This window comes from Cyprinodon tularosa, unplaced genomic scaffold (genome assembly GCF_016077235.1).
Source record: "Cyprinodon tularosa strain WSP-4 unplaced genomic scaffold, ASM1607723v1 ctg551, whole genome shotgun sequence".
Classification (NCBI taxonomy): domain Eukaryota; kingdom Metazoa; phylum Chordata; class Actinopteri; order Cyprinodontiformes; family Cyprinodontidae; genus Cyprinodon; species Cyprinodon tularosa.
In genome coordinates this window covers 954,131-979,702 of record NW_024039287.1, presented here as the reverse complement: position 1 = coordinate 979,702, position 25,572 = coordinate 954,131, and the positions used below count along the sequence as shown (strand labels likewise).

At 38.4% G+C, this 25,572-nt stretch overlaps 1 protein-coding gene across 2 annotated transcripts; it reads right to left on the bottom strand.

The window, feature by feature from the left end:
* Positions 1 to 5,832: 5,832 nt before the first annotated feature.
* On the bottom strand, positions 5,833 to 19,869 carry LOC119796506 (interferon-induced protein 44-like). Of its 2 annotated transcripts, XM_038305100.1 has the most exons (10): positions 19,835 to 19,869; positions 19,562 to 19,591; positions 18,294 to 18,323; positions 17,240 to 17,260; positions 17,133 to 17,166; positions 16,337 to 16,538; positions 7,920 to 8,078; positions 7,621 to 7,789; positions 7,046 to 7,146; positions 5,833 to 6,970 (listed from the first exon to the last, which is right to left on the bottom strand). In XM_038305100.1, the coding sequence occupies exons 1-10, from the start codon at positions 19,857 to 19,859 to the stop codon at positions 6,809 to 6,811; spliced, it is 933 nt and encodes a 310-aa protein (XP_038161028.1). In that variant the 5' UTR covers positions 19,860 to 19,869; the 3' UTR covers positions 5,833 to 6,808. The 2 variants fall into 2 exon arrangements, with proteins under 2 accessions (XP_038161028.1, XP_038161029.1); XM_038305101.1 differs by lacking the exon at positions 17,240 to 17,260.
* Between the last annotated feature and the right edge of the window lie 5,703 nt (positions 19,870 to 25,572).

Below are 25,572 nucleotides of genomic sequence, written 5' to 3'. Positions count from 1 at the left end.
AGGCCTTGTATTGCTTGGAAACATGCAAATTAAACCGACGAGTGGGTAGTTTGGTTCCATTGTTAACCTGTAATATCTGAAACCTGTCCATGATTCTGAAGGTCGGTCGTTAAAGGGGGGGATTGTCTCCTGTAATACCTGAAACCTGTCTATGATTGTTAAGGGTCGATCGTAAAGGAGGTATTGTTCACCGGCTGAAGCGAGGAGGTACTTTGTTCCTCTGTGATGGGTTGGGGGTTGTGGTGATACCCGGAAAGGATCATCTCTACAACTGAATTGTAAGTTTTTGGATCCAAAAGACATGCAGCTGATGATAGCGGTGACAAAATTAAAAGCAAAAACATCACAATCCCTTATGTTGTTGGAGTCTCTGAAAAACTCAAGAGAATTTTTTTCCAAACAAAGCCCTTAAACAGAGGCTAGTGCATCCTAAAGATAAAAACCCCAGACCAAATATGAGCAGAGTGGTATATGCTGTTCAATGCAGCGAGGAATGCTCTGATCTTTATATTGGAGAAACCAAACAACCTCTCCACAGACGCATGGCCCAACACAGAAGAGCAGCCTCCTCTGGACAAGACTGTGCCGTACATCTACACCTTGTGGACAAAGGACATTGGCCGTTTCTCAATATGTGTTCTTGAGGGCTCCTGTACTCGTGACACATCATCAGCCTCAGCCCGAGTACTGTTCCAATTCTCAAGAACGCCAGATCGAGAACGCATCAAATCCCCGGATGTTGTTCTCACCCCGCCCTCTTTATCGAGCATGCATCAGAGAAGACTTGTGCGTTCTTCAGACTGACCGCTTCCCCAGAATGCCCCGCGGCCGCAGCTTGATTCGAGACAGCGCTCACAGTGTTAAGTTAAACATTCCCTTTTCTGCTGCTGTTGTTCTTCAAAAGTACGTTTTGAAATCGTTTGAGGCGATAACATTATACATTTAAGCATCCCTGTGTGGTCTGTTTACAGAGTTAGTGCGAAATAAAAAAAAAAAAGTCCGACGTTGAGCGGACCAGAGTGACCATCAGACCTCCGAGGGTAACCGCAGCCAGGGCTAAATTTACCCCGTCTGTAGTGCACTTCTCTCGGTCTAGTTATGTGTGAACTACCGCTCATTCTGATGGCGGTTTTTTGCGGTTCGGTAATTTTTTAAAATGTTTTTTAAGCTTTAGAAATTAAAAATATTGTTTTCAAAATGTTTTGTGCAGGGAATAAATAGTTTTGACTGTTAAAGAAATGCTAAACAACGTTGCCTGTGATGACGTCACGAGTACGCTTCTGCTCCAATACACATATGTGCTTGCGTGCTCGCGTTCTCGTCAAGTCCGATCTTCCTGCGTTCTCGCCAAGAACGGACTTGACGAGAACGCGAGTACGTACTCGCGTTCTCTGAATTGAGAAACGCCCATACTTTTGAGGACCAGAATGTTCTCATTCTGGATAAAGAAAATAGGTGGTTTGAGAGGGGCGTGAAGGAAGCCATCTATGTTAAGAGAGAAAAAGCAAATTTAAACAGAGGTGGTGGACTCAGATTCCAGCTTCCAAAAACTTACAATTCCGTTATAGAGATTATCCCTTCCAGATATCACCACACCCACCACCCCATCACAGAGGAACAAAGTACCTCCTATCCTCAGCCAGGTGAACAAAACCTCCTTTAACGACCGACCCTTGACAATCATATGCTCTGTTCGAACTCCTTAGAAGGCCAGATTCGAAGGACGATTACGTCATAGCGTGGCGCCGAGGTCTGGTCGGATTCCAAGACTCCTCATTATGCGGCCTTAAAATGCGTCCTTCTTTTTGCCCAATTTGAAGGACGGGGCCGATGTATCCTCGTTATCCTTGGTTTTCCCAGGATTCATTGCGAGACCAAGCAAGCCGGCTGCTCCGTGATCAGAGGAAAGGTTACTTGGTGCCGAACAGTGGTGAATATTGGAAGTTCAGTTTAATATAATACAAGTTTGTGAATAGTTCTGTCTGAAATGAATGAAAATAGTTGTTTTAATGGTCATTGAGTCAGATATGTGGCAGTAATGTTTGGTTTATGTAAAGGTTTTTATCTGTTACTGTGTAAATGGGTTTGGCTGTAATTTAAGCACAGATTCTTATATATCTGCAGTGTGGGGACTATAGATCTCATTGGAGTTACATTTTTTATTGCTGTTTTGAACAATATGCTTAACTAAGTATTTTTTGTTGTTGAATATTAGAGATTTTGTAGATATATTTTTTAATCAATATTTTGTTTAAATTTACTTATATATTTCTACCCCTTTTATAGGATAGAAAATCCCTTTATTGTCCTACAATGGGCAAATTTACAGCAGAAGAACGATTATTGAAAATGGTCACACAAATGTGGACCTTAGAAAAATGTATAAGAATAACATAATAGGGAAGAGTTAAAATAAAAACAATACAATTCTGTAAAGTGTTTTAACTATATAAAACTTGAGAATAAATAACCAATATGAAGCTATGGACATTTTTACAGTAATGGATATTTGAAAATAGCAGCAACATGAGAGCTGTGCACAATGACAGCAGCATGTTATTTAACTGACTAAGATTTCTATGATTACATGTGATTGTATTTGTTCCTGGTCCCAGTGGTTGGAACCTTTTTTCCACTCTGGATTCTTGTGAGTGTAGTCTTTGTTCACTTTATAATAAAAAAAAAACAAATAAACAGTTTTGAAAACTTCGGTTTTCATTTTTTTCCTGCTTTGTGTGTTAATATTCACAGTTGCTAAGCAACAGAGCATACGGCGGTAAAACCCGCCGAGGGTAGACCTGTTCGAATTTACAGCCAAAACACTTCTGGTCTCCTTATTTTCACGGACTTTGAAGGATCCAATCTAGGTAGACCGCGTCCTTGGAGGATGCAGCCCAGGATTTCGAACAGAATCATAGACAGGTTTCAGATAACAATGGAACCAAACGACCCACTCGTCGGTTTCAATTTGCATGTTTCCAAGCAATACAAGGGCTTGTCTATATAAAGGCATACTGTTGTTGAAGCTGTCCAAGGAGTACTGCAGTGAAGAACATATACCCCGTTTACACTACCCTTAAAAAACTGAGCCGAGACCGGTCCGAGCTCAGTAACTGAGATAACTTGTCGTGTGTGAACGGAAACAACCTGAACTGAACCGAGATAGACATAACCGGACCGCGCTAACTGCAGACCAGTTCCCGAGGTGGGTTCGGCTCGGTTTTTTCCTGGCTCGGTTCTCTGATAACAAGAGCGCATGAGCAGAACGCGTCATCGCCGACTGGCTGAACATGCCGATTCACACTCCATTCGAGAAAGTCGGCTTCCCAAAAGCCGACTTTCTCAAGTACATCCGCGCAAGGTTGCCGTCTTCGCCTGACCCACCGCAAACACCAAAGTACAGCAATAATAATCAAGCATAACTTTCTGAATGTGACGGGCGCCGCCATTTTGATTTGCTTGATTCCCTCCTCCTTCGTCTTCTTCTTCTTGGGTTTTACGGCGGTTGACAAACAGCGTTTGGTGCATTACCGCCACCAGCTGCTTGAGTCCCTCCTTCAATCCTAGCAGTAATACCGCACATCGTCACTAGGAGGCGAGGAGTCAAGGAGTCGAGATAACCGAGATAAGTTTGACGTGTGAACGGTCGTCAAAACTGAGCTTGGCCTGGTTACCGATCCAAGCTCGGACCGGTCTCGGCCTGGATCGGTTTTTCAAGGGTAGTGTAAATGGGGCTTTAGTAACAGTGGAGGCTTAGCTGGATTGACCTCCTAAACCTGACCCAAGCCTGTACGACCAAGAGAAAGGCTGCCTAATAAACTTGATCAGTAAAAGTTCTGCTCCATCCCCGTGTCCCTCCATGCCTGAGGTGTGATACTAACCATTATGGGGTCTTAACTAACCCTAACCCCAACCTAAACTCACTACACATTTTCATCCTAAAAATGACCCCTGATCCTTAAACAGAATTTCCCTTATTGGGTTGTGGCATCGGGCCTCACAAGAAGCAGTCAGTTCCCACAACATGATATTTCTCCAGAAAATGGGGCCCATAATATATTAAATACATGGCACACACCTGTTGTGTAAAACTATCTTTGTGGGGACTTCCGATTGACTTACATTCATGCTGCAAACATTTCTTTGGCCTACTGTAACCTTGAACCTTTCCGTAACTATTCCTAAATTCCCAACCCGAACTCAAGGCAAGGCAAGTCAAATTTATTTGTATAGCACAATTCAGTACAAAGACAATGCAAAGTGCTTTACATGATTAAAATACAGGAAGATAAAACAGAATCAAAGCAAGTAGGAAAAATAAAAAAATAAAATAAAATAAGTAAAATAAAATAAAAAAATGCAGAAACAAAAAAGAAATAAAAACAGTTGGACTAAAGTATTTATGTTTTAGTTTAACTGTTTAACTAGAACACTCGAAGGCAATCCTAAACAAATGTGTTTTTAGTCTTGATTTAAAGGAACTCAGGCTTTCCACACTTTTACAGTTTTCTGGAAGTTTGTTCCAGATAAGTGGAGCATAGGAAGTAAATGCTGCTTCTCCATGTTTAGTTCTGGTTCTATGTATGCAGAGCAGGCTGGAGCAAGAAGACCTGAGTGGTCTGGAGGGTTGATACACTGATAGCAAGTCTGTGATGTATTTCGGTGCTAAGCCATTCAGGGATTTATAGACTAACAGAAGTATTTTAAAGTCTATTCTCTGAGATACAGGGAGCCAGTGTAAGGACTTTAGAACTGGGGTGATGTGCTTAGTCTTAGTGAGGACACCGGCAGCAGCGTTCTGGATCAGCTGCAGCTGTCTGATCCACTTTTTAGGCAGACCTGTGAAAACACAGTTGCAGTAATCAATTCGACTAAAAATAAACGCATGGATTAGCTTTTCCAGATCATGCTGAGACATTAGTCCTTTAATCCTGGAAATGTTCTTCAGGTGATAGAAAGCTGACCTTGTAATTGTCTTTAAATGCTTTTGGAGGTTCAAGTCTGAATCCAGTACTACACCTAGATTTCGGGCCTGATCAGTGGTTACTAGCTGAAGCGACTGAAGCTGTGTGCTAACTTTAGATCTCTCCTCTATTGGTCCAAAGATTATAACTTCAGTTTTGTTTTTCTTCAGTTGAAGAAAATTATGGCACAAGTCACGGCTTAGTCTATACCCAACCCCCACCCCAAGAAAAGATACTTTCCTCATGGGACTAGTTGTTGTTCCCCACAAGTCCCAAAGAATTTAGCATATTTCTGGGAAATTGTTCCCACCAGGTAACAAATACATGACCACACACACATTTGTATAGTAACCCTGCAGACTGAAAGTGAAAAGATCTGGTGCTACTTCAGTATAAGTTTACCATAGGTCACTTGCTCATGGCAGGATGGTGCTTCTTAAAATAAACACAAAACAATAAAGACATTGCAGAAAACTGCAGTAAATAACAACAGAACAAAAAGTTGTCTACAGTGATGTCATTTGGTTGTATGATTGAGTGAGTTCAAGTCCCCTACTCAGAGGGACCTGATGCAAATCCTTATTAAGAGTATTAAGAATTGTAAAGACTTCCTATGTTGTACAAGGACATTACTGTGTGAGAATTGTATAAATAAATAAAAAAATCTTTACTAAAATAGATTTATGTACATGGCACAACAGTGAGGACACACTTAACTATAGGGAGAAGGCATATTATTATTTTAGGCATCTCTTAACTGTGATATTTAGTTATTATCTAAAGTGTTGATGACACAAAATTGACATTTTCTTGTATTTTTTGTAGACCAAAATGATTATCAATGTAATAATTTCAGGGGTACCCACATTAAATAGTTTTTATTCCTAAATAGTGACATGCTTTCCCCACAACAGACACAATGTCATACATCTATCTGTATAAACCTTCTGTATGCTGTCGTACCAGAAAAATTCTGTATATCTCATGAACCGTGTATGTGTCAGGAATTGTGGAGAAAAGTACCCAAATACTAACACTAAACAATAATTTTTATTTTTACCGGCAAACTAAATCCAGAGACATCAGAAGTAACACAGGAAAACCAGCCACACAGAAAAGGTTACAACAAAGGCAGGGGACACACAAATACAAGACCCTGAACTTCAAAATAAAACAGGAGCACAAGAGGGAACAAAAGACAGACCATGACAGTATATTTGTAGAGGTTCAAGTTCTAAGACAGAATAAATCTGCATTTGCTTAATATCCATAATTTCTTCACAAAATCCCTCATAATCCTTATGTAAGGTAAAAAGGAGCAGCAATGGTTCCCTCAGCTCTTCCTTCTCTTCTTGATCCAGCTGATCGGACAGGTTGAGTATTTCCACTCCCCATGCAATCTTCCATTTCCAATCAGAGAACTTGAGGAAGGGAAAGCTTCCCCTTTAATGTTTTAGTGCCACACCACCTAGCGGCTTCCATGGTGTCTTGCAGCAAAGTATCCTAATCCCTAACCCCAACCTTAGCCCATAGCATGTAACATACCTTATTTCCTATTTTTTTATCTAGGGGAGAAGGGGTGGCAAAGAGAATGCAATCCACAACGGTCCACACGGTCAGACTGAGTCAGTCAGCCGTGACAAAGAAACTTCATGAAACAGCAATACCTTCCCAAATAAATGACTAAATGACCGTCACAGGAGAAAATTTCAATAAATCAATAGTAGAAAGTTTAAGGTTCTTATTACTAAGTATCCCAAATCAGACACTACATTATGAAAAAAAAACATTTTCTTAACCGTTGGTAAAGTAAAGCAGACACAATGTGTCTTCTGAAGCCCATTTTAAATCTTTTCAATGAAGTCAGCTCCAAAGTCGATCATTTTCCTCAGGGCACTCAGAATCAAAGTATCAATATCATCGTTCAGGTTGATTTCGGCACTGTAGTTCTTCACAGGAAAGACGCAGTTCATTGGGATTCCCACTGCTGCACTGAAATCTTTCATCTTAAAAATAAAAAAAAATCACAGTTACAATCTAAAATATGTATGATATCTCTGGACAAAGTTACTGAATCTCACCTTTTTCTTTAGGTGCTTGCTCTTGTACACATTTCTCAAGTTTTTTTCAGTTTTTTCGCAGGCATCATCAATGTGTGTCATTAAGGCCATTTGAGGAATTCCTGCAGGTAAAGAAACTAATTCAAGTAAACACTGCTTGTGGTTTTATCATTTGAAAAGTTAGAGTGAGCGACAGTAAATGCAGATATAGATTTCTACAGATTTGTGCCAGAGACACTGGCAGTTAGTTAGCATGTTCTCTCTCTCCCTGCGTTGGTTCTTTCTTGGTACTCCAGCGTACTCCCGCTATCCAGAAAAATTACTCTGAGGTTAATTGGCTTCTCCAAATTGTCCTTAGGTGTATGTGTGTGCATGGTTATATGACTCTGTGTCTGTGTTGCCCAGCAATGGACTAGTGACCTGTCCAGGTGTACCCTGCATTTCGCCCATAAATTGCCAGAAATAGGCACCGGCCCCACAGTGAACCTGACACAATAATCAGAAAATATGCATGGATGGACACTGACAGTTTAACTTGTTTTGGATTTCTTCTGTTAGTATGTCATGTAAATAAAAATCCTTCTTTTTAAACTCACCCAGATCACTGGCTGTTTCTCTGACACTCTTCATTTTCTGTAAAACTGATGATTTAATCTCTGGAGCGTTGGCAGACATCACGCAGACCAAGACATGAACTCTGTCATCAGCAGAGGGTGTCGGGTTGTAGCCTGGGTCATCTTCAGATAGAGGACCTACTGGGTTGAACTAGAAAAGACATAATCTTTAACATGAATTTGTTCAAAAAAATACAATCCTCATCTTTACATTGTGGGCTACATTCATTATTTTATTATTTCAGAATATTTTTCAGAATTGGTGGTTGTATTTGCTGCACCTTGTGGTCTTCCTTCACATGTCCTTCCAAAGCCAGGTTGATGTCACTAGCATGAATTCCTTGTATTTCCCCATCTTCCAGACCCATGATGTCGTTGAAGACCAAAGGGTAAAATGTCTTTGAGCTTCCTCGTCCTTTAATGAATTTATGAGTTTCATACTAAAAACAGGAGAAAAAGCTAATTAACAGAAAATGCATTTTGCTGATACAGTCATTTCTATAATTGATTAATGGAAGTCTGAGACCCTTTGTATGGGAAGAACTGGGCAGAAAACTCATATTTGTTCTTGCGAGAAGGCGCTATAAGAGCTCCATAAACTAGGGGTGTGCTGACATTCAAAAGTTCCCCACAGCTTGATTTGCTGGCTAGAATTGAGACAATATAGGCTACCTCGGACCTATCTGAAAGGTACGCTGAAGGCTGAAGTTTAAAATGACTTTTGCATTGAGTGAGAAAAGCCAGACACTGTGCATGATTGCCACTACAAAGTTCAGGGGGTGACAGACATGGCTCCTGAACAACAGGTCTGATGGCAGGTGACATAGAAGCAGAAGCCGTCGAAGGCAGACACATCGGAGCAGAAGTAGCCTGATTACTCAAATGTGTCTGGATTTCCTGCATGCTGTGGGAAAATTTATATCTTTCTCTCATCTATATATTAATATTCATATTTACTCACTATAAAAGTTTTCACTCAGTCTGTTTCTCTCTCAAGGCCACACCATTCCCTGCAGAATGTTGTTTGTAGACCAGACATAGCTTCTTCCCATAACAATCCAGATTCTTTCTCAAGGTTTATTCATAACATGTTACTGTTAACCCAAGTGTGTGTAATTTGTTATGACTCTGACTGCTTTCCATTGTTGTAACTAGGGGGGGACGAACCCTGCCCAGATCAGAACAGAGCAGCATGCTGTGCCATGACGACTGTTCTCTCTTTGCAAAGATGATTAATAAATGTGCCGACTGAGTGAAATCCATCGATCTCCGTTTATTTAACTAGGATGAATAGTTGAATACTTTTTTCCCACGACAATTTGGCGTTGTCGGCAGGATTCTCTTTGACTGATTTTTTCTGAGGACAGCGATTGTCAGAAGTGTCAGGTACCACCTGGAGGAAGCAGTCTTCCAGCCTCAATACCCCGTTAGAAGGTTAAGGGAGTGAGGACTTCTGGCATCGAGGTCCCTGGAGGTCAGCAGGAGGATCAAAACGAACCATTTTTTTGAGACGGTGAGATGATCTTTTGTCGGCACAGTTTAAATTAAATTTCAAAAACTAAATCACAAAACAACAGATTGTTTACAGATTTAAAGATAATTAGAAATCAAATACTGGAAAATTTGTTCAAACAAAGTCCTCTTCTTCTCCATTAAAATTATAATCTAGCAAGAAACTAATTAATAGGTTAATCATTTTAATGCACTAAAATTTGTATAATACTAAAGATTATACATATGAAATAACAGATAATTTTCCTTTTTGGGGAGCACGAAAGGCAATTCAGGTTTTTGTTCCACCTGTGAACCAAAAGACCTCGCATAGGAACGTGAGGCTCTCTCTAAGGGTGAGAGGAAGGTTGTAAGTGCCACCAGAAGGCATTTAATTTTACTGAGACGTCGGTAATCTAGAGTGGGATCCCCCCCAGTTATCCAGGTCGGCACCAGAGGAATGGTGTGCATATTGGAAACCGGTAAATTACCTGTAGATAATGGGAAAGGTTTTGCAGTTCTACAGTATGGTAGTAGAACAAAAGGCAAGGTTCCGGGGAATTGTCAACTGCCCAAGGAGAAATTTTTGGTTTAATGTTGCAATAGACAAAAATGTTGAAGATAAGATAAACGAATATCATGAGAAGTTAGAGGCTAAAAAGAAGGTAAGGTAAGAAATTTACAGATTTTGGGAAAGAAAAAAAAAGACAAAAACAATGGAAAAAGAAAAAAGAGAAGAAAACTGTTTAAAATGATGGATGGTTAAAAGGAGAGTTCAAAGAAACTCTCAGCTTCAAAAAGAAATGGGTTAAAATAAGAAGTCAAAAAGACAGTGTTTAAACCTGATACTAAACATATTTACACTGTATTACATATTAAACTTACACTATACTAAGTTATAATAATGAATTTTAATTTCAATGGTGCTTTTAAAGAAACAAAACTCTCTCAATTTTTACAGGAAGTTAATAACTCATAGCTAAAAATAAAAAACTATTAAATTATTACAGAAAAAAGTAAGTAGGGCATAAAATAAGGTCAAATTAAAAGTTTAAAAACTGAAAAAACTTAAAATAGAATAAAATGGAGGAATTAACCTAAAATTAAATAAAGAAAACATACAAAATTAAATAGAGAAAAGTAAGGTTGATGATAAAAGCAAATTTGAGAAAATTAGATGAGAAAAGTTTGTGACGAGAGGGGAAACGTGACTTAAAGTGACTGAAGGATGAAGTGGGGTGACTGACGAGACGACATTCCTTTCCTGAAAAGGCTTCTTCTTTTTTATGGTAAAGATGAACAACTTTATTTTATTTTTTTTATTATTATTATTATTCATTTGAAATATTGAAACTCCTTAAACTAATCATTGTTTTTTTTTACTCCCTGCCCTTCAAACATGGGCTCCCTGATCGGAGCCGCTCAGAATTCAGACCTGGAGGAGATGCCCCCCCTCCCATCAGCCCGCCGGAGAAAGACAGCCTGATTCAAGCATCAATCTCCCCCCACCCCCCAAGGCACACACACCGACACAGCAACCGGATGGAAATGATGGGTTAAAATCTGGGGAAAGGGAACCCCTGACCCTAATAGCTCACCTGAGCTGCAACCTGCTTCACAATGTGTGTGTGTGCAAAAAACCATGAGGACAGAGACACTGGGGAATTTTTTTTTGTGGGGAAACAAGGAGGAGGTGCACCAACATAAGGCTTTCCTTCTCTCCGGTGCTAAATTATTTTTTAATTAGTGAATAATTTTTTTTGTTTGAGAAGTGGCTGACCTTTTTGACTGAGGTGGTGGAGCTCCAGGACTGAAACCGCCTGTTGGCAGAAATCAGTAAAGGGTAAAGTGATCGATTATATATTTTCTTTTCTTTCCTTTTATTTTATTTCATTTTCCATTTCCATAGACTTCCAACTATTCAAGAAAAGTTTGATAACTTTCTCTTATTAGATTCCTTTCTGCATCTTGCAATGAAGAAAATGCTTGCTGACAGACTGACTTTCTTGACATGGGAAATGTCTAATGAGGGTGATAATGTACGGCCTGGTTGGCTTTCACTAAACCATGATTCTTTTAGTGTAATTTCTGATCAAATTAGAACCAACCTTAAGTATCTAAACCAAAAATTATCTTTTTAAAAGAGAGAAACTCAGCAGCAACTGTCTTTTCCTATGTCGGCTTCAGGACTGGAAAACAAAACGTTTATTATCAGGCCTGTGGTTGTTTAAAAACAGGACGGGTCTCGTTTTGTTCATTTCCTGCTGTCACCATGTTCCATAATGTTATGGACGGACCTGGAGATGAAAACTTAGGCAAATCCAGAGAGAGAAAAGGGTCCAAACATGGTCTGACACAGTAGTTGTGAAATGCGCACAGGTTTTAGTCACAAACCAAATTCTCTATTTCCACAGCAGCCACTCGGAGAGATTAGCTTCATCTCTTCATGATTTTGTGGTATGTTGCTTTGTCCCTGTGCCATGAATGTCTGAGGTTCTGACTAAGACAGAGAAAAGCTGATGGTTGCTCTGACTTATGAAAATGTAAACAAAACAGCAACTTATAGATGAAAAAGAATGAATAATATAATCCAATAGGATAAAATCTAAAGTTATGTGTCAGTTTAATCTGAATTAGATTTCACTAAATGAAAAACTAAGAGAAATTGATTTCCCTTTCCTCCATATGAATACACATGTATATCATTTAAAACATATAAACAATGAAATCAGCAATTTTCATCCCTTAAGTGTTTAAAATAAATAAACCTTACAGTTTTACCAAATATATGGGATATAGTTTGGGAAAATGCAACCAAAATATATAAAAGCTATGAGTTTATTAACTAAAATTATAGATTTTCAAAAATAAATAATTAATTCCTGAAAGATTTGAATCAAAGTGGCATATTTTCCTGAGAGAGTGAAAAATTTATAATCATTTTTGGCACATTTAAAACAAGTATGTTTAAAAATAAATAAAACCTAAAACCTGCTTAATGGATTTAAATCTAGGATGATAAAAAATGAAAAAACATCCTAACTTTCAGAATTCGGACTGAAATAGCACCTGACATAAAGTTATAAATGGTTGGCTTACAGCAGAATAGTAACTGATTCGCTGTTTAGAGTTAAAGTACCTGCGTATAAATAGACTGAAAAGCGTCCATTTTACCGTTGACCCAGTTACAGGAGGTTCGGTAAAGATGGGCAGGCTAAGGGCCCCCCCCAGGGCCTGACACACATGAAGGTTTGCATGCAACAATTACGTTTAATCATTTATGTTATGGCCATTTGTTTGTGTTTTGTTTGTCTTATCTGTTTGTCTTATATGTTGTCTGTAGTGTCTGTGGATCCACTCTACTTATTGTATGTTGTCCATTTGTGAAATGATAGTTTAGCTATTTTTTTGTCTCGGTAAAATAGAAATGAGGGAATAATTAAGGTTAAACTGTAAAATAAGGACAGTTTCTAGTTTCTGTGGCTCATTCTTCCCCCTAACCTGTTTTCAAAACAAAGCAGGAGTTAAATGTGTTAAAGATAATGCACAGCTGTTTAAATTGGTAATAAAGGGGATTGACATAAGGTTCAAATATCACAACAAATAAAGTTTAATGAGACAGATTTTAAAAATTAAATCAAATGAACAGATTATGCTTGTTTAACAATAATTGGGCATTTCTTCAAATAATCAAGGACCTGTGTCATTATTTAAAAGCTAAATGCTAAAGTTTAATTTGTTAACCTTAATTCTTTAAGATTTAGATTAAACTTTAAGGGTAAATAAATCTATATGTGTGTAGCACAAATAGCTTGTATAAAAATAAATTAGGCTGATTGAATTTGCTTTTACATTATTTACAATTCTTTAAGAAGTAAATCTATCTTAAGCTGATCTGGAATAAATATGCAAATTGATTTAACATAATTATTGGTTAATAACTATACGGTGTTCAAATGACTCAATTGGAAATAATGATGATAATAACATTATTTAATAATAATAATAACGATAACATTAATAATAACGATTATAATGATAGAGGATATAAATAACAGGATTTAATTCCTACATTAAGATGAATGGTGGAGACTTTAAAATGATCTATTCTCAATGAATCCATAGCTCAGATATATCTGGAGGTTAAAATTGACTGAAAATTTATGGGTTTTCTTCAACAGAACATATTTTATTTGTTCTGATGAAGAAAAGGGTGGAAAGAAGATAAAACAAGAGAAAAACAGTTTATTTTTCCATCTGGAACAGTCCATGTGGAATTTGGGTTGATAATTGAGAGCAGAATAAATAAACAACCTAAAGAAACGACTGCTAGACTTCTGGATGAAGTTTGAACACCTCAGCCTGACTGTCTGATGTGCGTTTGGGAAAAACCAGCTTTGTTGATGTTTGTTGATGGGTCAGCTTCTTGCACCCCTGGTTTGGTGGTTCTTTGATTTTGCTTCGCCTTGGAAACATCGTTCTTGAAATCGGATGGAAAGCCTATATTCTTCTTCCACACACATCATGTCTGGTGGAAGCAACAGAGAAGGCTGTGCTTGTTTACATTGCTGCAGCCCACTGACACACACAGTCCTCTGCTGAGGAGAAGTTTGTTTGGATTTCTGCAGGTGCAGAAGTGATAAGGGTACCGAACACTAAGGAAGTACATTTACTGGGTAAGTTTGAAATGATGGAATAATTCAATGATTTGTGACAAAGTTTAAAATTCAAATTTTAATCTAAAGTTCTTTAAGCTACATGAACTTATTTTGATCTACTATTGTTTGTGAAAGGGTAAGATAACATCTGATCTTTCCTTCCCTCAGCTCCTTTAATTCAGCATGTTGGTAACTTTGACTCCCAGTTTTCCTCCCCATGAGCTCATGACGGGTCGACCCGTTCCTGGACCACAGAACGGGCCAGACCACTGACCTCTGGCCAGACTGGGACTGACAGGTGACACATTAAAATGACCTACAAGACCTTTTTTCCCCTTAGTCAGAGAAGGCTTTACAGAGGGACCAAGGTGCCTGGAGACCCTAATGCAGGACCATCACAGCCATCCTTCCATCCTTCAGCAGGAGGAGGTGTGGCTCAAAGTCATCAAAAGAAAGTGATCAGAGCTCATCGGAGCTCATCTGGAAGGAACCAGGAAAAGCTTCAACAAAAGAAATCAGAATAAAGGGGCAGAATAATCCCCTCTGATTGGTTAATTAACACATCAGTAGTCCACCTGATGTGTTGAGGACCAGCTGTTCTGTAGACAACGTTCAAAATGTCGCCTGTATAAGGGACCAACATCAACAGAAAGATGAAGACGCCCACCTGAAGATGTCTGACATCAGCTTTGGCTTTTTGATTTTTAATCATACAACATGAATGAGAAGGGAAATGTGTTGTGATGTGTTGTATTTTAATCAAAGATTAACATTTTTAGTATCTAAGTGTTTGATATTACTTTTCTTGATAATAAAAAGAAAGTCCAAGTGTTAGATGACCACCTGATGGCTGATGGTCAGTATTGGCAGAGATTTCTGGATTAGAGAATGAACTCTGATGATCGGGTCATCTCAGCCACCATTGGGAAAAAGGAGCGCTGAGATTAAATCCTCCAACTTTTCAATGTGTGCTTTGACTGAGCCTGATTCTGAAGAGCTGAACTCGTCATCTGCGTGAAACAACTTTGTGTTATGATTTTAACATTTTGCATAGAGATTGATCTTTTTTTACTTTTAATTAAATTCAGATTAATAATTTGACTTACAGTTTATAGACATGAAGGGGTCTATTGTTTTGACTGATTTGAACTTTTCTCTTTCCAGGGAAACAAAAAGGGTAACTGATAATGATAAGAACTAAAAATTTTAAATTTTCAGCAAATAGATATTTTACCATAAAAGTATCATAATGGGGAAAAAACAGTAAATATTTTTGCCAACTAAGGTGTGATTCCAGGGCTCTATTTATTGGCAACATATTTTAGCTATCATTATCTTTTCCATAATTTTTCCATCTATTATAATCATTTAACATTGTCCACCGACTTAATGCAGTTGTGGATTTTTGATTCATTATTTTTTAATTATCATTATTTTTATTATTTTTTCTTATATTTTTAATGTCTTAGATTTTAGCTTTCTTTACATATATTCATAATTTTAGTTTCTTAGTTTTTTATATTCATAAATTTTCCTTTTTTTATGATATCGATTACACAAGGATAATATCCTTTTATAATCGAAAGGGTGGACTGTTGTGGGAAAATTTATATCTTTCTCTCATTATATATTAATATTCATATTTACTCACTATAAAAGTTTTCACTCAGTCTGTTTCTCTCTCAAGGCCACACCATTCCCTGCAGAATGTTGTTTGTAGACCAGACATAGCTTCTTCCCATAACAATCCAGATTCTTTCTCAAGGTTTATTCATAACATGTTACTGTTAAGCAAAGTGTGTGTAATTTGTTATGACTCTGACTGCTTTCCATTGTTGTAACTAGGGGGGAACGAACCCTGCCCAGATCAGAACAGAGCAGAATGCTGTGCCATGATGACTGTTCTCTCTTTGCAAAGATGATTAATAAATGTGCCGACTGAGTGAAATCCATCGATCTCCGTTTATTTAACTAGGATGAATAGTTGAATACTTTTTTCCCACGACACTGATTCAAGCTGAGTTATACATTCTTCCATGTCTGAACGCCCCTGTCTGTCGGCAGATGGATATATATTTTGCCAGATTATTCTGTTAAGTCTCAGAACAGGGAATCCAGTATTCAGAAGGACAGGCAGTATGATATTTCAAAAACCTTTTATTTAATAAAAATACGGATCTGTAGTTAGCAGCTAGGGTGTCTAAGGAAGGAACCTCTGTAGGAAAGAAACAAAGGTTAGTGACCAAGTCAAACTGGTGGAGCAAGATTATGAACGTGTGAGTCACTAATCTGATCTTAAAGTTCAGTTCAGTGCATGCCCTGAGGACGAGGTAAATTGCAACTGGTTTCGCTAGGCAGGTGACTCAAATGAAAAATCAAGCCAGTCATCAGAGCCAAGATCATGCAGAGTAGTGTGCAAAAGACTACTGAAAGGATCCCATCTTTATATTTCTGGTTCTTTTATACACTGCTCAAACATTTTCATTCCTATTGCACTGCATTGTCACGGTTCTACAAGATGAAGCAAAGCATATTAGCTTTTTGTTTACCTTTTTGGTGAAACTTTTGTCAGATGTGGTTGCACTGGCCAAAGCAGGAATTGTCATTCGACCTCGAATGACGTTACTGACAGAGTTGATGAAACTGGACTTCCCAGCACCAACGGGTCCATAAAGAAGCACTCGGAGGTACCTGATTTCATCTTTTACAGGTTTGTATTCTTGAACATATTGAAGATCCTGGTGTTTTTCACTGAGAACATCAAGCACATTCATTTGTTAGTTCTGTGAAAACCCAAAAGAGACAACAAAACACATTCTACCAAACCCTGATTGGAACCAAAGACCATCAGTAAAACTAAAATAATCTAATTTAGATCAAATATATTTTCTATATTTTCACTAAAACTTTAAAGTCAAGCTTGTAGTTTCATTTTTTTTTTTTGGTCATTTCATTTATTTATAATTTTGTGTTTAAGAACTTACAAAATGATGCAAATTCTTCAAATCCCCTATTAAACTTTTTGTGTGATGTCTCTGCAGTTAATGAGGATCCACTATGATGATGATAGAAATAATCAGGCATTTCATCACCTCCCTACATTTCCCTTCTCCCACCGCTTCTTTCCTCCATTTCCTCCTGTGTCATAATGTCTTTAGGGCCAAATTTCTGCCAAGTACCCAACAGAACCTCAATCACTTACTCTGAGGTTTTTATTTTTTCTATATTTTTCTCCTGCAGTAAACTGAGATGCACAAATTCTACATTTCACTAGGGTTGTAAACAAACTGCCAGCAATGAACTGGCAGTTAATGATGAGCGGTAATAGTGTTACTGTTAACTCACCTCCAGCGTAGTTCCCTCCATGGTTCATCTAGAACTGAACAGAAAAATGAACTACTATTTTCCAAAGATTAATTAAATATTTTCAGAAACAAAATGTTATCAATTACTTGGTGACTCTTTCTTCTGAGCTTTATTAAAGGAAAAACAGAGAATGGTAAGTGAATTAGTACCATAAGATTTCTTTACTCATGTCAGTCATGAGTTTAAAAAGTATAACTGTAAAGTTATACCAGGGTAAAGTTATTTTAGGTTTTCTATCTTCTCTAAACTCACTCAATGTTTCTGAGTTTTACTTTACCTAACATCAGTTTCTAACCTTGTCTGCAAGCTGAACTCTCATGGCCCTTTTTGCATTCACAAACACACAAGAGTATCTTGTACTGCTCAAGCTTACACCATTTGAGACTAACCCAAAACAAACGGGCTAATCATGCAACAATAATAGGGTTAAATGAGTTTCACATATCTGCTAATATCAAATCCTGTGACAGCCTCTCTGAAGCTGTGTGGTAACTCTTACATTTTTCATTTTCAAAATTAGTTGCACATTTCATACATTTGCATTAGCCTCACTTTAAGTTAGCTTTTTGCAGTGCACACATTTAGTTAACTTTATTTGTCAGTTTTTGTTTTTTTTGTTAAGATGCAATTGACTAATTTCTTCTTTGAATTGCTGGTTTTCTTTGGATCGGCTCGTAGAGGGCTGCAATAAGCTCCAGCTTTCCTCAATTGGTGGTTGCAGACTAATCAGCGTGTCACACCATTTGTAAAAGGAAGGGAAATTTGTTTATCATTTGTTTAAATATTCTTAGTTTGGGTAATCTTGTTAATTAGTTAATTACTTAGTGTCTGGCCAGTATTTATCTGTTTAATTAAGTTTATTTTTTTGTTACTCAGTTATCCCCATTGTGTTTCAACAGTGGTTTGATCAGCCACTATTTAAGTTTCCCTCATGTATGTTTGTTAGGTCAGTTTGTGCTTGAGTTTTTTATGTTAAAGCCTGAATTTTATTCTGTTTTGTTTATCTCTGTTTTTGGGCCCAGTTTTCATTTGTAGAACACATTTTTTGGAATAAATTAAGACTTTTTTTAAAAAAAATTTTCAGTGGTTTTCTGACTGGTTTGTGCAAATCCCTCACACATCTACTAGTCACTAACTTACCAGGGTCTTCTGGGTCTGTCGTAGGTTGACCTTAAGCAGAAAAAGACCAAGATGGTAATTGTAGATTGAATAAGCTGTTAATAAAAATATATAAAAAAATGTTCACAGAATTTACTGGTTAAAAAAAAAAATTTTGAGACTGAAACAGAGACATTTCAATAAAATATGAAAAAAATAAGACATGTTTGCTTGTATTAAATATTTTTAATAGCTTTAGTGAATCAATTGCAGTAAATATCTAAAAGACTAATCTGAGGTAAAATGCACTCACACCAACATACCTGAAGTGCCGTTTGAAAGGCAAACAAAAGTGAACCATTGTCTATTTGTGTGTTGCTCTGCTGCAAAATGACTAAGCATTAATTTTCTCCTCTGCTAAATAACATTACCTGCTCTGGTAAACCACATGACTTCAGATAATCTCTTTAATTTTACTTCCACTTTCGTTTCTCTTTCATTGTTTTTTTCCTTTCATATTATATATTCTGAACTTAATAACTGATTTATAAATTTTATTTCAGTTTAACATAGGAAAAAAGTCAGAATTCTGAGATTAAAGTCAGAATTCTGAGATTAAAGCTTTGTCAGGTTATCTGCTCTGAACACTAGCTTTAACTCCAATACCAAACTTAAGAACCTTGGTCTTATGTTTCCTAAAATTACATATATTTGAAATGTTGCAACAGTGTTTAGACACGTTAGATGTGTTTGTTACGCTCCGAACACAAAATGCATTTGCACCTTTAGTACAAAGTGCCTCAGCCGTATTCATAGGTTGTCACAAAACAGAACTACAACCTTCAAAACCTCGGCTCTCCTCTATGCTTTATTTATCTAAGCCTTCAACTTGTATGTTAGAACCAGTTGCAAACAGGTTATTTAAGGAAGTATTTGCTTTTATCTCGTTCTCCATTTTAGATGTGATTAATCTCTCCCTGTTACAAGGATATGTACCAAAAGCTTTTAAGGTTGCTATAATTAAACCTTTACTTAAGAAACCATCTCTTGACCCAGATTACTTGGTCAATTATAGACCTATAACTTAACTCAATGTTTCTGAATTTTACTTTACCTTAACATAGGTTTCTAACGTTGTCTGCAACCTGAACTCTCATGACATTTATGCATTTACAAACACACAAGAGTCTATCTTGTTCCACTCTAGCTTACACCTTTTGAAACCGACCCAAAACAGACATGTCAACAATATTAGTGATAAAAAAGGTTCACATATCTGCTATTATCACATCTACTAGTCACTAACTTACCAGAGTCTTCCGGGTCTGTGATAGATAGACCTTAAGCGGAAAAAGTCAAAGATGGTCATTTTAGATTAAATAAGCTGTTAATAAAAAACATTTTTGACAGAATTTACTGGTTAAAAAACTGAAAGACTGAAACAAAGACATTTCAATAAAATATATAAAAAATAAGATATGTTAAATAGATAAATTTGCTTGCATTAAATATTTTTTTTACAGCCTTTGTGAATCAATTGCCGTAAATATCTAAAAGAGTAATTTGAAGTAAAATGCACTCACCCCACATTTTCCTAAATAAATACATCCTGGTGTTGCTGCTCTGCTGGAAAATGAGTGAGCAGCAATTGTCTCCTCTGTTTAATAACATTCCCTGCTCTGGTAAACCACATGACTTCTTGCCATCTCTTTAATTTTATTTTCACTTTCGTTTCTGTTTCATTGTTTTTTCCTTTCATATTATATATTTTGATTTGCTAAAATTATTTGCACAGCGTTGGACAATAATACATTTGCCTAAGCTCATATGTGTAGTTTACCCTACATAAAGCCTAATAAATTGGGTTTTTGTCTATTGATCAGAGAATCTGGAAAATAAGTTGCTTAGTCAGGTTACCTGCTCTGAACACTAGCTTTAACTCCAATACTAAACTTAAGAATCTTGGTCTTATGTTTCCTAAAATGACACATATTTGAAATGTTGCAACGGTATTTATACACGTTAAAGTATTTGTTATGCTCCGACCACAAAATGCAGTTTCTCTGGATCTTTTGTAGCAGTGCCTCAGCTATATGCTGAGGTTGTCACACAACAGAACTAAAACCATCAAAGCTCTGCCCCTGCCAAATTACTACCAATATCTAGTTAGACCATATTGCCTACAAGGCCATCTTGATAGCCACACCATTCAAAATCTATGCCATTGTCATAAATTTCCATCAAGATTTCCACAGTTGACTTCCCCGATCATTGATGTGTATTATGTATTGTGCATGCAAATACATTAAGACCGTGAATATCAGCAATAAATATCAGCTGTGCTGCTGCCATCAGCAATATCGTATACAAAAAAATATACCTTTTGTATACGGTATATGCTTCTTTCTGTATGTCTGCTTCTGTTTCCTTGAACCCAAGTTGGTCTCAGCAGAAGGCCGCTCATACTGGGACTGGTTGTGCTAGAGGTTTCTTAATGTTCAAAGAGAGCTTTTCTCTCCACTGTCGCTACATGCAGGCTTGGTGTGATATAACAAGGAAGGTTTGGGATTCAACTTTTGGTTACCAGAATGACCCCTGTTTGCTGAAAACCACACTATGTTTCTTGGAAGGTTATGGGAGAAGCATGTGAGAGTGTCATGTGTAGGACACAGGTTTAATGGAGGAAGCCCTGCCCCTGCTAAGCAGTCTGTCAGTGACAGACATGGTTGTATAGGAGCTGCCATGATTTGTCACACCTGAAGGCACTTTTCATATTGAGATACCACACTGTTATTTTTATGTATGTATGTATGTAGTCCTACACATCTATTTATAGTACAGGGGACATTTCTTGTTGAATACTAAAGGCTAAACCTCCCCTGTAAATTTTCTACAAATTATTGGTAAAATATGTACTGTCCAACTTCATAAATGTAGTCATAAAACAGCCTTAAATATGCTCTAAAATACATCTGATTTCATGAGCATGTTGCACATTAATCAGCTGTTGAGCCCACTCTGGGATGGGTATGATCACCCCTCCGATCTGGAGCAGCATGATGCTGTCTGTCAGTCTTTATGAAAAATCCCAGTTGAGGCCTGGGCCTCTATGCATTAAAGCAACCAGCAAAACACCATGGATAACATACAAAAAGTTTTTTTTTTGCCAGTGGTAATTTCCATAATATTTATATATCAGTAAATGATATATTAACATACTTGGTACAGCCTGCAAATGCAATGTATATTGGGGCAGTTTATTGGATGTTGAATATTAAAAATATTATTTGGTGACATGCATTATTGTATAAACTTATAATCTGATGAAAGGGTCGGAGTGCAATTCCTTTGACTTTTAAAAAAAGTATTATGTTAATCCATCCTTCCATTTTCTGTCACGCTTTATCCCAGCATGGGTTGCGAGGGCTGCTGGTGCCTATCTCTAGCTGTCTAAGGGCAAAGAGGCAGGCTACATCCTGGACAGATCGCAGTCCATTGCAGGACAACACAGAGACAAACAGGACAAACAACCATTCGCAGACACACTCACACCTAAGGAGAATTTAGAGAAGCCTTTAACCTAACAGTCATGTTGTTGGACTGTGGGAGGAAGCCGGAGTACCTGTAGAGAACCCATGCATACACATGGAGAACATTCAAACTCCATGCAGAAAGATTCAGCATGGATGAAGACCTATGTCTTTAAGTCTCTAAGTCTAAAAGTTTACATTGAGCTGGTTGTATATCACTATTTTCAGATGAACAGTACTTTCTTTATTACTTTGTTATTTCACAATTTAAAATTGTCCTGGCCATACTGAAGTCTTCACAACATAATTAGAAAGAGTTGACATAGTAACACTGCAGCCTGAAAGTTATCGATTGCTGCAGGGTTTACTGAAAGTCTGGTTTGAATATATGAATGAAAGGGAATTTATTTCAGACAATTTTGACAGACAACAATAAATAAGCTTCAAAAAATGTTTCAAACAAATGCAAAACCAAATACACAGAGAAAGAGAATGGTTAACATTAAACCAAACCAACTCCAATTTCAAAACAAACTAATTTCACCCAAACATCAATAGAAACAAAACCCTCTGCCAAATAAACCTGTCGGTATATACAGCCACTGATCTGACATTGATTTATGTAAATTATCTGAAAAGGGGTATGAAGCAGTAAAACTTATTTTTCCTACCCCCTCTATGTCTCGGTCTTGGTTCTGTTAAGTTTTTTTTTTTGAGTATTCAGTTTTACTTTGCTCCATGTTTTCAATTTTTTTTTCTATTTTTTTGGTTTAATTCCTATTTTGTTGTGTTTTCTGGATATATTTGTGTTATTTTCTTTGTTGCCCTCTGTTGCCCTCTTGTGTTGGTCTCCTTTTCCCTAGCTCCTTTCTAGAGGCCTCTGTTCATACCACTCCCAATCAGCTCGTTAGTTATGCCTTTGTTCAGTCAGCTATAAATACTCTCCCTGTGCAGTTCCTCAGTGCTGGTTACTCGTCTTTCCCTGGCTCCTCGTGCATGTTTTTCCTGATGTCTCCATGGTTCTGGTTTGCTTTGCGTTTTGTGTTAGATTTTTGGATTCCTGTTGTTTTGCATTTTTGGATTCCTGCCTCTGTTATCTTTTTCACACTGGAAATTCTACCCTTTATCAGTTCACCTTGGAAAAGGGTGAGTGCAGCGGAGCAAGTAAAGAAGAAACTGGTTTTCATTCCTTTCCTGCTTTGTGTGTCAACGTACACGGTTGCTAACCTGTTTGAATTCACAGCCAAAACGCTTCCGTTCTTCTTATTTTCAAGGACTTCGAAGGATCCAGTCTAGGCAGACCAGGTCCTTGGAAGACGCAGCCCATGAATTCTGCTGCCGGGGGAAGAAGGCCACTCCCTCTCTGGCGGGTCAGCCTGGCACCTCCACTCTCTCTCCGGCGGGTCAAGCCTGACTGCACCTTCCAACCAGGACAGTTTACCCAGTGGTCTCAGTCGTCACCTCCATCATCAATAGCTGGCGTCACGAATAAGACAACTCAAGCCAGGTCCAAATATCACACCCCTTGCAGTCAGAGCTCCTAATCTCAAGGAGTCTCATTTGTGGGACTATCTTTATGGGGAGAGGGAAGACCTTTTCCCTCTCCTGCCACCATCAGGTCCCTGCCAGCCAGCTCCAAGACCTTTAGAGGGCCAGAGCCCTTTAGCGAGCCAGATCCCAGGCCAGAGCCCTTTAGAGGGCCAGATCCGAGGCCAGAGCCCTTTAGTGGGCCAAATCCCAGGCCAGAGCCCTTTAGCGGGCCAGATCCCGGGCCAGAGCCCTTTAGTGGGCCAGATCCTGAGCCAGAGACCTTTAATGGTCCAAGAACCCCTGAGCACACCCTGTGCCACCCAGAGACCCCTAAACCCTAGGATATATCTAATGGAGTGCTCCACTCCTCCTAAGCCCCCTCAGCGGCCGGAGTCAGCGGCCCTCTCCGAGACCCCCTCACTGCTGCTGCAGTGAGGGCGTCCTCCAAGGCTGCAGCGATGCCGTCATCAGGGTCGTCCTCCAGAGGCCCTACTCCGTCACCTCCGGCCTCAGGGTCGTCCTCCAGAGGCCCTCCTCCATCACTGCTGCCCTCCAGAGGCCCTTCTCCCCCGTCTCCGGCCTCACGGCTGGCTTCCAGAGACTTTGTCTTTGCCCTCGCCCACCTTGGGTGGGTTTCTTTTATTTTTGGACTCTGTTGGAAAGTAAGCTTGTATGAGCGATGCAAACAACAACTTTTTAACAGAGCGTGCATTAGGAGAAATGGGCTCATGCTTGCTCATGCGTTCCCTCTCGGGAGCGGGTACAGGGTGATATATGTTTCAGAGATCTCTATGATGCTGAATGGCTGTTTAAACTGGTTCAGACAGCCTTTGATGCTGCTAAAGTTTGCATATAAACTTCTGCTGTTGAAATGTATGATAGAAAACGTATCTACTTGAAGTGCCCTGTAGAATTTATGAGTGTTGGAGTGTTGTAGCAGCTGTTATCAACAATGTCATAGAGGAAGTTGTTATCTGGATCTACATTGTCTTCCATGTGCTGACTTCTATAATTTGTGGAGCTGAATGTTTTCAGTTCCAGGGCATTAACATTTGTAAATGTTAGTGTTGTGTCCATAAGTGATGAAGAAACCGTTCCTGTAACTTGTGACATGGTGAAAGTGAGTCATGCGTGATATCACCTATGCTCCAAATTTTCCTCAAAGTGTTCAGTCGTATGTATCCAGCTCTGTAATGTCCCGAATGACCAAAACCTTCACCTCTGCTGGTGTTCCATTCAGCTTCATGAAAATTTTGCAGTTTTTTTGTCCATGTGGACTGGATCTTTTTCTGGTTCCTCTGGAACCAGGCCTTCCTCGGAATGTCCACGTAATTCTTGGTCAGGTGTTCGTTCATGATGTCTGATGCCTTTAACCACCCGCCCTGTTTCAGCAGAGCAGTTTATTGTTTTCGGTTACTTAACCTCATGATAATCATCGGTCTCTTGTTGTTCCCTCGTCTATGCAGCGGGAAGCATGCTTCCATGAAGTCAGTCCAGCTTTATTCTCTTCGACAGTAGGAACAAGGCCACCTGTTCCTTAGTGGACTTCGACTCGTCAGGTGACGGCTCACCAGCCGGACAGGGCCCTGCCACCGTGCCGGTGTAGAAGCGGGGTTTGACACGCAGTGATGATCAAATCATTCATTCTGGTGTACTGTTCCAAGTCAGCCACTCAGTCTTCCAAAATTGTTCGTTTGTCCTTTTCCTCATTCAGCAATCACAAATCCTTCACCTCGTCAACCAAGTTGAGAATGGACCTTTGCTGGACTTGAATCCCCGATGTTTCTCCAGAAAGGAAATCATACACTTTCCTTATCTCCTAAAAATCCTCTAATTCTGAATTCTTCTTAGTGCCCTTGCTGGCAACAGGAAGGTAAATGCCCCCAAACAACAGCCAAGACATCGCCAACAGCAGCGACGCCGCCAACAGGAGCACTGGTTTAAGGCAGGATGGTGCATTTTCAGATAAAAAAACAAAACTCTAAGGTATTATTTTTTTTTACAGTTACAGTGCTGTTTAATGAGTTTATTTTTCTGTTAGAAGACTGTAATAGCTAAAAGAATATGATGGATTTACTTAAATGTTACTTATTTTATAGAAAGGGAAAGGGGTTTTAATCTTACAGAAATACCATACAGGCATAATGGCTTTTAGCTAATTTAGCACAATTGGAATATGTTGAATGCAAACTCAAGAGGTAAATAAACATAGGCAAAGTAGTATCTTATAAAATTATGTTTTGGAAAGCTCTGTGTTTACA

What these genes read in the sequence shown, in the direction of transcription:
- LOC119796506 (XM_038305100.1), bottom strand. Translation starts at nt 19,859, where the DNA reads ATGTATTTATTTAGGAAAATGTGGG. An exon ending in TGGAGGGAACTACGCTGGAG is followed by an intron (nt 16,539 to 17,132) that starts GTGAGTTAACAG and finishes TGATGTTCTCAG; the next exon opens with TGAAAAACACCAGGATCTTC. An exon ending in AGAAACAGCCAGTGATCTGG is followed by an intron (nt 7,147 to 7,620) that starts GTGAGTTTAAAA and finishes CTTTACCTGCAG; the next exon opens with GAATTCCTCAAATGGCCTTA.